This window comes from Diceros bicornis, chromosome 10 (genome assembly GCF_020826845.1).
Source record: "Diceros bicornis minor isolate mBicDic1 chromosome 10, mDicBic1.mat.cur, whole genome shotgun sequence".
Lineage (NCBI taxonomy): Eukaryota > Metazoa > Chordata > Mammalia > Perissodactyla > Rhinocerotidae > Diceros > Diceros bicornis.
The window spans coordinates 45,268,527-45,282,225 of NC_080749.1; the positions used below are offsets into that span (position 1 = coordinate 45,268,527).

At 38.0% G+C, this 13,699-nt stretch overlaps 1 protein-coding gene and 1 pseudogene across 2 annotated transcripts in view; one reads left to right on the plus strand and one right to left on the minus strand.

The window, feature by feature from the left end:
- The window catches only part of KCNH7 (potassium voltage-gated channel subfamily H member 7), a 781,612-nt gene that overhangs the window by 579,081 nt on the left and 188,832 nt on the right, over positions 1–13,699 (minus strand). Inside the window, exon 1 of one of the 2 annotated variants that reach the window (XM_058549108.1) lies at positions 609–726. The exons of the other annotated variant lie outside the window; for it this stretch is intronic. Coding sequence (XP_058405091.1) covers positions 609–666 — 58 coding nt within the window. The 5' untranslated portion in view covers positions 667–726. Of the gene's footprint in view, positions 1–608; positions 727–13,699 lie in introns of those variants that run through there. 2 annotated transcript variants of the gene reach the window in all.
- The window catches only part of LOC131410442 (4-hydroxybenzoate polyprenyltransferase, mitochondrial-like), a 49,459-nt pseudogene continuing 45,842 nt past the window's right edge, over positions 10,083–13,699 (plus strand).

Sequence of the window (13,699 nt, forward strand, 5' to 3'; positions counted from 1 at the left end):
AAAGTCATATTGTGTGGTATGTGCTTTATAATTTTGAAGTAAATTTGTAAAATACACTAATTTTAAGAGCAATGTTTGTTCTAATCAGAAATGAGTTGCTGGAGAGGAGTCAAGATGGCGGCGTAGGCAGACTCGGAACTCACCTCTTCCCGTGGACACACCCAATTTACAACTACTCGTGGAAAAATTACTCCTGAGACAGAACTGAAAACTGGATAAGAGGAACTCCTGCAACAACGGACAATCCTAACTGAGGTGGAAGAGGCAGAGACTCCCTTCTGGAGAGAAAACGCCGCCTTCACAAGCCGCCAGCTTCACGGCCGCCTGGAGCAGCTCACAGGTCCGCAGCCTCCCTGGAGACGCCGGGCCCTGAGCAGGGGAGCGCCCACGCTCCGGGCATATTGTGGACCCAGCACAATCGAGACCAGCGGCATAATATCTGACTTTGCCTGCTACTGAAACACTGGGGAGCACCCCCAGAAAACCCGGTTCACAAAGAAACTAAAACTGGCTCTTAAAGGGCCCACGCGCAAACTCACCCGTTTCAGGAAGCACCCTAAAATCACCAGAAAGAAAGGTGCACAGTGCTTTGGTGACAAGAGACTCACCTAATAGGCCCTGAGTGTATCTCGGTGAGGGGTGAGACCTCTCCAGGGACTGGGACATTGGCGGCGGCAATTGTTGTGGCCAGGTGTGGGCGTGCTGACACAGACACCATTGGAGTTCTCCCTGAGGCCTGCTAGCCCAGGGTCTGCCCCACCGGCTAGAGCACCGATTTAATCCAGCTCAGCCAGGGCAGGCAGCCCACCCTAGAGACTGGCCCCACCCAACAACAAGCCCTCAGGCAACTTGTGGGCCTGCATAGATTGGTGACTGGATTCTCTGCAGCCTGGCAACTGAGCCGACTTGAGCGGGGCAGGGTGTGCACAAGGAGCGGGTGGAGAGTGTGGGGCGGTGGCAGAGTGTGTGGGGCTCCCACCGTGGAGAGACTGGGTCCGCTTGGGGAGGTCGGGGCCCTCACACGGGGCAGGACTGTGTTGACTGTGTGTGTGGATCTGTGGGCGGCAGGGCTTCTCAGCCGCAGAAGACTTGTACTTCTCAAAGACCCACATAGGAGGTTTGCTCCACCTTCCAAAACCTAAAACAATTGGGTGCTCCTGTGCCTGAGGCCAGCCCCACTCAGCTGCAATCCTCACAGAGCTGACAAGAGACCTAATAGGCTAGAGGCTTACAGCAATTGTAAGGCCCTGAGCTTAACAACCTGCCACGGTGGGAGCCTACTCACTTAAAAGAAATACTGCAACACAAATGTGGTATTAGAACTTGCAGCCAACTGTGCTGGGGCTCCCCACACCTGATAAAGAGACTGAAGGGCCCACAACAACTACAAGCAGCTGAGCATTACAACAGCTGGCCAGGAGCATAACTCAGCCTCCCTGGGCGCCTACAGGGAGAGCAAACAGGCCACAGCAGAAGGATACACGTAGCCCACATAGGGGTCACCCCTGGAACATTGAGACTGAGGGAAGCACACTGGAAGCCTCCTAAGCCATCACTTACATAAGGTCACCTATCCAAGAGCAGGAGACGTAGCTGACCTACCTAATACGTAGACACAAGCACAGGGAAAGAGGCAAAATGAGGAGGCAAAACAATACATTCCAAGTAAGGGAACAGGACAAAACCCCAGAAAAGAAACTAAGTGAAACAGAAATGAGCAACCTACCCGACAGAGAGTTCAAACTAAGAGTGTTAAGGATGCTCACTGATCTGGGGAGAAGAATAGATGAACTCAGTGAGAATGTCAACAAAGAAATGGAAGATATAAAAAAGAACCAATCAGAAATGAAGAATACAATACTGGAAATGAAAAATTCATTAGAGGGACTCAAAAGCAGAGTAGAGGATACAGAAGAACGGATCTGTGAGCTGGAAGAAAGACTAGAAGAAATTACCCAAGGTGAACAGGTAAAAGAGAAAAGAATTAAAAAGAGTGAGGACAGTCTAAGGGACCTCTGGGACAACATCAAGCGCACTAACATCCGTGTTATAGGTGTCCCGGAAGGAGAAGAGCGAGACAAGGGGGCAGAGAGTCTATTTCAAGAAATAATAGATGAAAACTTCCCTAACCTAAGGAAGGAAACAGACATCCAGGTACAGGAAGCACAGAGAGCCCCAAACAAGATAAACCCAAAGAGGCCCACACCAAGACACATCATAATCAAAATGTCCAGAATTAAAGATAAAGAGAGAATCCTAAAAGCCACAAGAGAATGTCAAGTTACATACAAAGGAAACCCCATAAGGCTATCAGCTGACTTCTCAGCAGAAACCTTACAGGCTAGAAGAGAATGGCACGATATATTTAAAGTGCTAAAAGGAAAAAACTTACAGCCAAGAATACTCTACCCAGCAAGGTTATCATTCAAAACGGAAGGAGAGATCAAAATTTTCCCAGATAAGCAAAAATTAAAGGAGTTTGTCACCAAGAAACCAGTGCTACAAGAAATGTTAAAGGGACTGATTTAAGGGGAAAAGAGAAGACCACAAATAGGAAAAATTATCTATTTCCATGATTAGAACGTAATGGATACAAATGCACAACAAAGAGGTTAGATATGATATCAAAAACATGAGGGAGGAGGGGAGTTAAAGAGTACAGCTTTCAGACAGAGGTCAAACTAAAGTGACCATCAATTCTGTATAGAAGAAGAAAGGAACAGAGAAGGACTACTAAAACACTGAGAAAAAAAAAAGTTAAAAAATGGCAGTAAGTACATACTTATCAATAGCTACTTTAAAGGTCAATGGACTAAATGCTCCAATTAAAAGGCATAGGGTGGCTGTCTGGATAAAAAAACAAGACCCATATATATGCTGCATACAAGAGACACACTTCAGACCTAAAGACACTCACAAACTGAAAGTGAAGGGATGGAAAAAGATACTGCACACAAATGGCAATGAAAAGAAAGCTGGGGTAGCAGTACTCATATCAGACAAAATAGACTTTAAAACAAAAACTGTAAAAAGAGACAAAGAAGGGCATTACATAATGATCAAGGGAACAATCCAACAAGAGGATATAACACTTGTAAATATCTACGCACCCAATGTAGGTGCACCTAAATATATAAAGCAATTATTAACAGACATAAAAACAGAAATAGACAGTACCACAATAATAGTAGGGGACTTTAACACTCCACTTACACCAACGGATAGATCATCCAAACAGAAGATCAATAAGGAAGCATTGACCTTAAACGACACACTACAACAGATGGATCTAGTAGATATACACAGAGCATTCCATCCAAAAACTGAAGAATACACGTTCTTTTCAAATGCACATGGAACATTCTCCAGGATTGATCACATATTAGGCCACAAAACAAGTCTCCATAAATTTAAGAAGATTGAAATAATACCAAGCATCTTTTCTGACCACAACGGTATGAAACTAGAAATCAACTATAGGAAGAAAATCAGAAAAGCCACAAACACGTGGAGATTAAACAAAATGCTACTGAACAACGACTGGGTTAACGAAGAAATCAAAGAAGAAATCAAAAAATACCTGGAGACAAATGAAAATGAAAACACGACATGCCAGAATTTGTGGGATACAGCAAAAGCGGTTCTAAGAGGGAAGTTTATAGCGATACAGGCCTATCTCAACAAACAAGAAAAATCTCAAATAAACAATCTAACAATGCACCTAAAGGAACTGGAAAAAGAAGAACAAACAAAGCCCAAAATCAGTAGAAGAAGGGAAATAATAAAAATCAGAGCAGAAATAAATGAAATAGAGACCAAAAAAAAAAAAATAGAAAAAATTAATAAAACCAAGAGCTGGTTCTTTGAAAAGATCAACAAAATTGACAAACCTTTAGCTAGACTCACCAAGAAAAAAAGAGAGAAGGCACAAATAAGTAAAATCAGAAATGAAAGAGGAGAGGTTACAACAGACACCTCAGAAATACAAAAGATTATAAGAGAATACCATGAAAAGCTATATGCCAACCAATTCGACAATCTGGAAGAAATGGATAAATTCTTAGAATCATACAACCTTCCAAAACTGGATCAAGAAGAAGTAGAGAATTTGAATAGACCAATCACCAGTAAGGAGATCAAAACAGTAATCACAAACCTCCCCAAAAATAAAAGTCCAGGACCAGATGGCTTCCCTGGTGAATTCTACCAAACATTCAAAGAAGACTTAATACCTATCCTTCTCAAACTCTTCCAAAAAATTGAGGAGGGGGGGAAGCTCCCTAACTCATTCTACGAAGCTGACATTACCCTGATACCAAAACCAGACAAGGACAACAGAAAAAAAGAAAATTACAGGCCAATATCACTGATGAACATCGATGCAAAAATCCTCAATAAAATACTAGCAAATCGCATACAACAATACGTTAAAAAGATTATACACCATGATCAAGTGGGATTTATTCCAGGTATGCAGGGATGGTTTAACATTCGCAAATCAATCAATGTAATACACCACATTAATAAAATGAAGAATAAAAATCACATGATCATCTCAATAGATGCAGAGAAAGCATTTGACAAGATACAGCATCCATTTATGATAAAAACTCTGAATAAAATGGGTATAGAAGGAAAGTACCTCAACATAATAAAGACCATATATGAGAAACCCACAGCTAATATCATCCTCAATGGTGAAAAACTGAAAGCCATCCCTCTAAGAACAGGAACCAGACAAAGATGCCCACTGTCACCACTCCTATTTAACATAGTATTGGAAGTCCTAGCCAGAGCAATCAGGCAAGAGAAAGAAAGAAAAGGGATCCAAATTGGAAAGGAAGAAGTGAAACTGTCACTATTTGCAGATGACATGATTTTATATATAGAAAACCCCAAAGAATCCACCAGAAAACTTTTAGAAGTAATAAACGAATATGGTAAAGTTGCAGGATACAAAATCAACAGACAAAAATCAGTTGCATTTCTGTACACTAACAACGAAGTAGCAGAAAGAGAAATTAAGAATACCATCCCATTTACAATTGCAACAAAAAGAATAAAATACCTAGGAATAAACTTAACCAAAGAGATGAAAGATCTGTACACCGAAAACTATAAAACATTTCTGAAAGAAATTGAAGAAGACACAAAGAAATGGAAAGATATTCCGTGCTCTTGGATTGGACGAATTAACATAGTTAAGATATCCATACTTCCTAAAGCCATCTATAGATTCAATGCAATCCCTATCAAAGTTCCAACAACATTTTTCACAGAAATAGAACAAAGAATCCTAAAATTTATATGGAACAACAAAAGACCCCGAATAGCTAAAGGAATCCTGAGAAAAAAGAACAAAGCTGGAGGTATCACACTCCCTGATTTCAAAATATACTACAAAGCTGTAGTAACCAAAACAGCATGGTACTGGCACAAAAACAGACACACAGATCAATGGAATAGAATCGAAAGCCCAGAAATAAATCCACACATCTATGGACAGCTAATCTTTGACAAAGGAGCCAAGAACATACAATGGAGAAAAGAAAGTCTCTTCAACAAATGGTGTTGGAAAAACTGGATAGCCATATGCAAAAAAATGAAAGTAGACCCTTACCTTACACCATACGCAAAAATTAACTCCAAATGGATTAAAGACTTGAATGTAAGACCTGAAACTGTGAAACTTCTAGAAGAAAACACAGGCAGTACGCTCTTCAACATCAGTCTTAGCAACATCTTCTCAAACACCACGTCTGACCGGGCAAGAGAAACAATAGAAAAAATAAACAAATGGGACTACATCAAACTGAAAAGCTTCTGCACAGCAAAGGAAACCATCAGCAAAACGAAAAGACAACCTAACAATTGGGAGAAGATATTTGCAAACCATACTTCTGATAAGGGCTTAATCTCCAAAATATATAAAGAACTCATGCACCTTACCAACAAAAAAACTACCAACCCAATTAAAAAATGGGCAAAGGACCTGAACAGACATTTCTCCAAAGAAGATATACAGATGGCCAACAGACACATGAAAAGATGTTCAAAATCATTAACTATCACGGAAATGCAAATCAAAACTACAATGAGATATCACCTGACGCCCGTCAGAATGGCTATAATTAACAAGACAGGAAACAACATGTGTTGGAGAGGATGTGGAGAGAAGGGAACTCTCATACACTGCTGGTGGGAGTGCAAACTGGTGCAGCCACTATGGAAAACAGTATGGAGATTCCTCAAAAAATCAAGGATAGAACTACCTTATGATCCAGCCATCCCACTGCTGGATATTTATCCAAAGAACTTGGAAGCACCAATTTGTAAAGGTACATGCACCCATGTGTTCATTGCAGCGTTATTCACAATAGCCAAGACTTGGAAGCAACCTAAGTGCCCATCAAGGGATGAATGGATAAAGAAGCTGTGGTATATATACACAATGGAATACTACTCAGCCATAAGAAACGATGAAATCCAGCCATTTGTGACATCATGGATGGACATTGAGGGTATAATGCAAAGTGAAATAAGTCAGAGGGAGAAGGTCAAATACCGTATGATTTCCTTCATTAAGTAGTAGATAATAACAACAATAAACAAACACATAGGGACAGAGATTGGATTGGTGGTTACCAGAGGGGAAGGGAGGAGAGAGGAGGGTGAAAGGGATAATCCGGTACATGTGTGTGGTGATGAGTTGTAATTAGTATTTGGGTGGTGAACATGATGTAATCTATGCAGAAATAGAAGTACAATGATGTACACCTGAAATTTTTGCAATGTTATAAACCAATGTTACTGCAATAAACAAAAAATTAAAAAAAAAAAAAAGAAATGAGTTGCTCTTCTCTGATTGTAAATAATGTATTTTGCAAGTGACCTCGAGTGTTTCAGTTCATGAGAGTCATTAAGTGCACTGACACTGCTCTGTCATTTGAAGGTCTTAAAGAAATAGGTTAAATGATCTTGGAGAAAGGAGCTATAGAAGAGACTCTAGAACCAATTTGTAGTTAAACTAGATTACTCACTTACCCTGATTGCACAAGAGAATCACCTGAAAATATTTCTTAAATATTTTTTGTCATTATGCCATTTAATTGATTCAAATATGCAGTAAGAATTGAGAACCAGTCAAGATCAATTAGTTAATTAAACTTAAAAGTTAAATTTCAGCTAGAAATTTTCTTATTTCATAATTTTATAATTAAAACTGTATGTTTAAGTACTAATCTTTTCATCCTAATACATCTGTAAATTCTATTAAAAGCCTATCGTAAGCACTTAGAATTAAGGCAGACGTCAAAACCAAAATAGCAATATAGTTTAGCCAGTCCCCTCAGAACAGTAGGAACTACTGGATTAAAAGAATTTTTTGTTTCAATTTTAGTGGGCTAGAAAAAGTCACTTTTATTTCCAAAGCAAGCTTCTATTGCTAATGAGAAGCTTATTCAGAATTTGGATTTGTCAGGTATTATTGTTCCTTAACATTAGAGATTCAGTCTCCTCTTTGGAGAAAAGCACTTGCGATTGGATAACCGTTCATTGAGTGTCTTCCAGCTGTCCAGGATTCTGCAAAGTCTTATATAAACATGAGAAGTGTATGACCCATTTACATTCTCAAGAAATTTGTTGGAAATAGTAGAGAGCCAAAATTTACATATATAAAACAATTATGGAACTATGTGAAAAGGTCTTATGATTAAATAGAACCTAAGACCAGAATATGTGTGTGCGTGTGTGTGTGTGTGTGTGTGTGTAAAATGGATGATCAAGAAGAGAAGGGACCAAAGTTTAAGGGTACCATGAACAGTATAAGGAGTGAGTGTATCAGATGAAAAGAAATGGGGTCATAGAAAATAAGATGGCTAGAAAGAAACTAGGAAAATGAGAGGAAGGAAAAAAGAAGCATAGGGAAAGGAGTGGTTGAATGTTACTAAAAACTGCTCCCTTTTGGTGAATAACCACACATCTGCAAAACATCTGGAAGACTATCATGCTCTGACATACTGAGGTAACTTGACCTAACAATTTCAACTCTCAGTCTTGATCTAAATCATTGATGAATTTAGATGTGACCCCAAAATAGGGGTACAAACTATAGACCTCAGAGTTTTTTATCCATCCATTTTTATGTTTCCCACTATAATTGTTACTATTCTGGTAGAGTGGAAATGGTAAATCAGAAGTCTCACAATCTAATCCTTGATTCATAGATTGAGTGATCTAGGTAAATTATTTCTCTGGGTCTCAGTTTCCTCATTTGCAAAATGGGCATAATAATCCTATTACTTAAAAGGAAATGGTACATTCAGTTGTGTTTAGGTGATATATCGGTTATAAGAATTTATTGAAATAATGTATACAGCATGATGGGCACTGTGCTTAGTGCATTATAAGTATTGACTGGATGATAGCTCTTATTGTTGTTCTTTAATACGATTATTTTGTTAACAGACATATTGTTTCTGAATAAACAGAAGCAATCTTGTAAAGTGGGCCTATGGGCTTACGGAACAATAAGAGGAGAATTCAAAATTAGCATGTATTTGAAAACAGGCACCTCATAGTCATCTTTACGTCAGTGTTCAGCATTTTAATGTTACGTGAAATAGGCCCACCATACAAAAGGTGGTAGAAAGCCACCTTTATCTGTGAGGCTAAGAGAACTGCATTGTGCACTCCAGGTTTTTTCCATTCATTTGCTCAAAGATAAGCAGCAGGCTATTACTCTTTTTTGGGGCTGTCTTCAGAGACTATTTCTAGCCACCACTTGTGGGAATGCTTTATGAGATGTCAGCGTGTGTGAGAAGAGATAACATGGTTTGTCATGGTCAGATAGGCCATATTCTGCTATAAACTGATGGCTTTGTCTTTTATCACTGTCACAGGCTTATTTAACAAGCTGTGACTCTGTGGTTCATCACAAAGGAAACTGTCATCCCCAGACACGTGGCCTGAACATCCTTTCATCTTCCATGCCGGTAGGATCTGTCATGTGACATCAAGCAGACCTGCAACTGCAGATGGACCACGCAGGCTGCAACCTGGTAACAAGGAAGGTTTGTACTGGCATAGATCCAGGGTTTGCACCTTTGATTAGATTACATGGATGAGAAAAACATATGTAAGCTTTTAAGTTGTGTATGCTGATAATATGTCATAAATATCACTTGAAAGGAAGTGGTTCAACCAGTTGTGGTTAGGTGATAATTATTTATCGTGGTGTTATTCTGAGTAACTGATAAATGAATTAAGAGTGATTTGCTCCACCATCCCTACACTTTAACAAACTCTTCTCATTGCTAGGTATTAAGAACATTTACATTTTTGAAGCAACTTTATGGCTTTAATTATAAATGGTCCTTCGAAATTGTTGGCAATTGGTTAATACCTTGGTTTTATGTGTATGTGTAGCAATTGTGTAGCAATTCTGCAAATATTGACTTTTCCACTCATAATATCGTTTAAGAAATAACAAATCCAAAGATCTAAATAGAACACTGTTTAACGTTTCTAAAGGAGCTCTGTGGCTGAGAGCTGAGGGAGACGCTTAGTTACAGCCCTCTCACTAAGCCTGTAGGACATATATTTTTGGCTACGAAAGCTGAGCCTGTCCTGCTGAGTTCAGCACATCGCCTGACCCTGGAACATAGTATTCCGCTGTAGCTGTGACTTGGCAGATCAGATTAAACTACTCTGGGGACATTAAAGTATAAATATTTCATGGGTGCCCTCATGGAATTGAATTTAAACTAAAACATTTAAAAGTCTCGGTTGTTGTTCTCACTGATGATTTCCACCTTTTTACTCTTTTTAAATTTCCATGTTTTGCAAAGTCATCTCTCACAGAGTTTAGTTTTGTCTTTTTGCTGCTGATGTTTTCTTGGTAAATCCAAGGATGTTGAAAGCTAAAATCTTGGCTGCAAAGATTTAAAACTACAGGGTGAGGAACCCATTGGTCAAAAGACGTCCATTATGAAAGGAAATGATTATTAAACTGAAGGAAAGAGTTTTTTAAATGTGAGAATGTAGATAATGATCACATAGGAGAGGGTGAACTCAGGACCACCATGCGTACTGGACAAAGGCGGCCGCACAAAGGCACCAACTGGGGTTGTGAGTGGGGACTCAAATCTAGCCGGTGCACAGCTCAGAAGCAGCATGCCCATGGGAGGGCATCTGCCAAAAGGGACAACTTCTTCCTAATCATTTACTCAGAGTGAGTAGTTTTTCTGCCTGCATAAAGATACCAGATAGGCTAGCAGTGGCCTTGGATAAATAAAGGCAAGCATTTAACAAACAAAATATTTGCTTACACAAAAGAGTTACTCTAAATGTCTGCAAAACTTTGAAAAAGAGACGCTCAGAATTTGATAGAAAGTCAATTGTAATATTACTTCAAATATTTAAATAATATAAATAGACTTTCTAAATTTCAAGGGTTTTTCTTTTAGAATTTTAAGTTTTCTTGGTAAACCTATACAGTGGCTAAGACTAGGTTTGATCCTTCTTGGTATTCCCTTACTTTGAATGCATGGGAAGTACTCTCCATAAGCAGATATGAATATTTATTTTAATTAATAAATCTATCTAGTAAATTATAATTTACCTTGTTAAAAGAAATGTAATTAGCTTTGGTCATAATTACATTTCAGGTTTGCCCTTCCCTGCCTTTGTCAAGTTTGGCTTTCAACATTTGGATAACCACAAGTTTTTCAAATATGATGGTAAGTGTACCCTTACTACTTAACTATTCTTCCAAATATGATGGTAAGTATATTCTTACTACTTAACTACTTAACACAGGGTAGAATACTTTGTGGGAATTTTTGGTTATAATCTAGACTTGGTTGAAGGTCTCTTTGTTGTCGTAGGCAAATAATTTAACTCTTCTGTTTCAGATTAGGTAACAACAAATAAGGCACTAGGGCATTTTCTCCAGAGGATGGAGTACACTCACCAGCTACACATATAGTATTCACCCTCTTTCTTTTCTTCAAATAATTTGTATGTAAAGATCAAATATGCGATAATCAGATTTTTTTAAAAATAGGGTCTGGATAAAAAGCTTCTGTTTGTTAAACACAATATACCATATAAAATATCAAAAATATGAACCAGAAGAGCTTAGTTTTATATGGTATCTTGATTCTACAGTGGTCTTAAAGAAGAAATCATATAGAATTAAAGGAAGAGCAGAAGAGTCTATATATACACAGAACTCCTATATTTAAAATTCACGTGTAATTAATCATGTGGTCAATTAAAGTCAGTTAATTCAATGAAAAAAAAATTATTTGACTGATTCTTTCATTTAATTGACCAAAATAAAATCTTTGGATTTAAGTTGAACAGCATATGTGAAAGATAATGTTCTTTACACATAGAATCCATGTTCTTGCACCTAGCAAAATATGAGTGAAATGAACCACAAAGATGTATTCTATTCAAAATATCTGTTCAAATGAGGATTCACACCTGGCGTAAATTTCTTTCATTTTGGTTTACTAGCAGACTCACATAGTGCACATGATATATGAGATAAAGATGCAAACGAGCAAGCAGATGTAGCTTCCCACTGGGAACTAGAATTCCCTAGTTCCTCACAATTATGCCTCCCAAGTTTTGTGGTCAATGTAGCTTATGCAGAACGAGGTTCCTGGCAGGTCAGAGAGCTCATAGCTCATTACTTTTTGTAATATCAGGTTGGGTGAGTGCCATGTCAATACTCAAAATTCTACCTACCACATATAAAACGATTCCTTCCTGTGCTTCAGGTTTTATTTCTTACAGTGTCATCGAGCCAACAGCAACTCTGGCCGTGAGCTCCCACACAGAGCCTGGCATAAATTAGATGTCCCCCAAATTTTTGTTGAATTGACTCCTCAGAGTTTAGGCTATTCACTAGGGGCATCTCTGTGGGATCAGGCTGATCTAGTAGGCTCCCATGGTTATAGCAATCTTTGATGCTACAGGTCCTCTGATAGGAATTAAGAAACCTGAAAATAACAAATGAGCTGCTTTATTATAATTTTTATATTTTATAAATTAAATTTAATTTATAAATTAAATTAATATAAATAAATTTATATTTCTATTTTATAAATTGCAAATTTATAATTTCCTCACTTCTCTTTTGCTTCACACAGTCCATCTCAAGACTGTAGCTAAAAGATCATTACTTTGTTCATACTTGTCACGCTTTAAATAGAAGTATACTTTATATTCCTTGAAATTAGATGACGTATTGGTTTTATTTCCAGAGAGTGAGTTGTGACACCTTTGATGGCCAGTTTTTAATTTTCCTCCCTGAATTCAAGTCATTATAAAATGAATCAGACAAGAGCAAGAAAAAATTGCTAGAAAAGTATCTTGGAAAGCTTTTATGGAATGCTAAATATTCTCAGTTAGGGGTGTCCAATAGCATTGCTCATAGGGTGAGTATTTGTGATTTACTGAGAGATTAGGCAAGATTTAGCGGATCACCAGTATAAATCTATCACATTGATAACATTAAGAACAAAAAAACTTTTTAATTATATTTTCTTTGATATAGTTAGCAAGTTCTCCAAGAATTTTACAGGACATTATTTTTTATTAAAATATTAGCCATATTACTAAAACTAAATCTAACTTATGATTACTGATTTAAACTAAAACCCTAACAAGTTAATATCACAGTTAACACAGACTTCTCTGAAATAATACGACTCAAAGAAATTTGGATGCTGCCACACTGCCATGAACCCCAAAGTGTGGCCTCCAAAACAGAAGTCCAACTGGAGACAGCCCCCACGAGCAGTTCAGGAGAGGCTCAGTCACAAAAATGGCAGAGCTCTATTTTCAAAGGTTACAAGACAAGTTAGAGAGGCTAAGTGATATCTTCCATTGAGTTTAGAGCTTGTTCAGCAAGTTCTGAAAATTGTATAATTTGATCTCACCAAGTGAAATAAAAGGAAATTTTTTTTAACCTTAGTTTTCGTGTTTTTTTTTCTTTCCCATTTTCAAGATCAAATGAAGGCTTCTGGCTCCCATTTCAAATTACCCAAGCTTATGTCTAGTATACAGAAAAAATAGCAGATTTGTATATGAAGCAGCTTTTTTAAAGTTGTTATGCATGACCATGTTAGTTCTGCTTTCCCAGCACAATAGCTTTTTGAATATTTCATAGCTATTTTTGAATTGAGTCAATTCGCTGACATCTGTCTCAGAATAGCGAGCATTTTGTATTCACCTCATCTGTGTTTTCTAAGCTCACACCTCTTTTATTTTTCCTTGAGGAAGATTAGGAATGCAAAGATGAATAATTAGCCTCCCTGTCTACCTGTTTTGTGGCAGGTAGGATGCTTGAATACTGCATTTTATTTGTAAAAAGCTTTAACGAGAACATTAGCAACAGCAATTTATAAAGCACTCCACTCAAAAACAGAATCTGGGATTCAGTACATTACTATAAACAAAAATGAACATGTGCACATGCACAGTCAACCGTGTGTGGACACACGTACATATATACACACACACCCTAAACTGGAACACTGACCAGAAAAGATAAGCAATAGAGGGGAGCAGGGCGTGCGAGCAGGGGGGTATGAAGAGAAGAGAAAGGCAAAGCAGAATTAAAATCCAAAAAATAGTATTCCGATAGTAAAATGAAATTTGCCTGCCTGTGTTGCTTGCAACGATA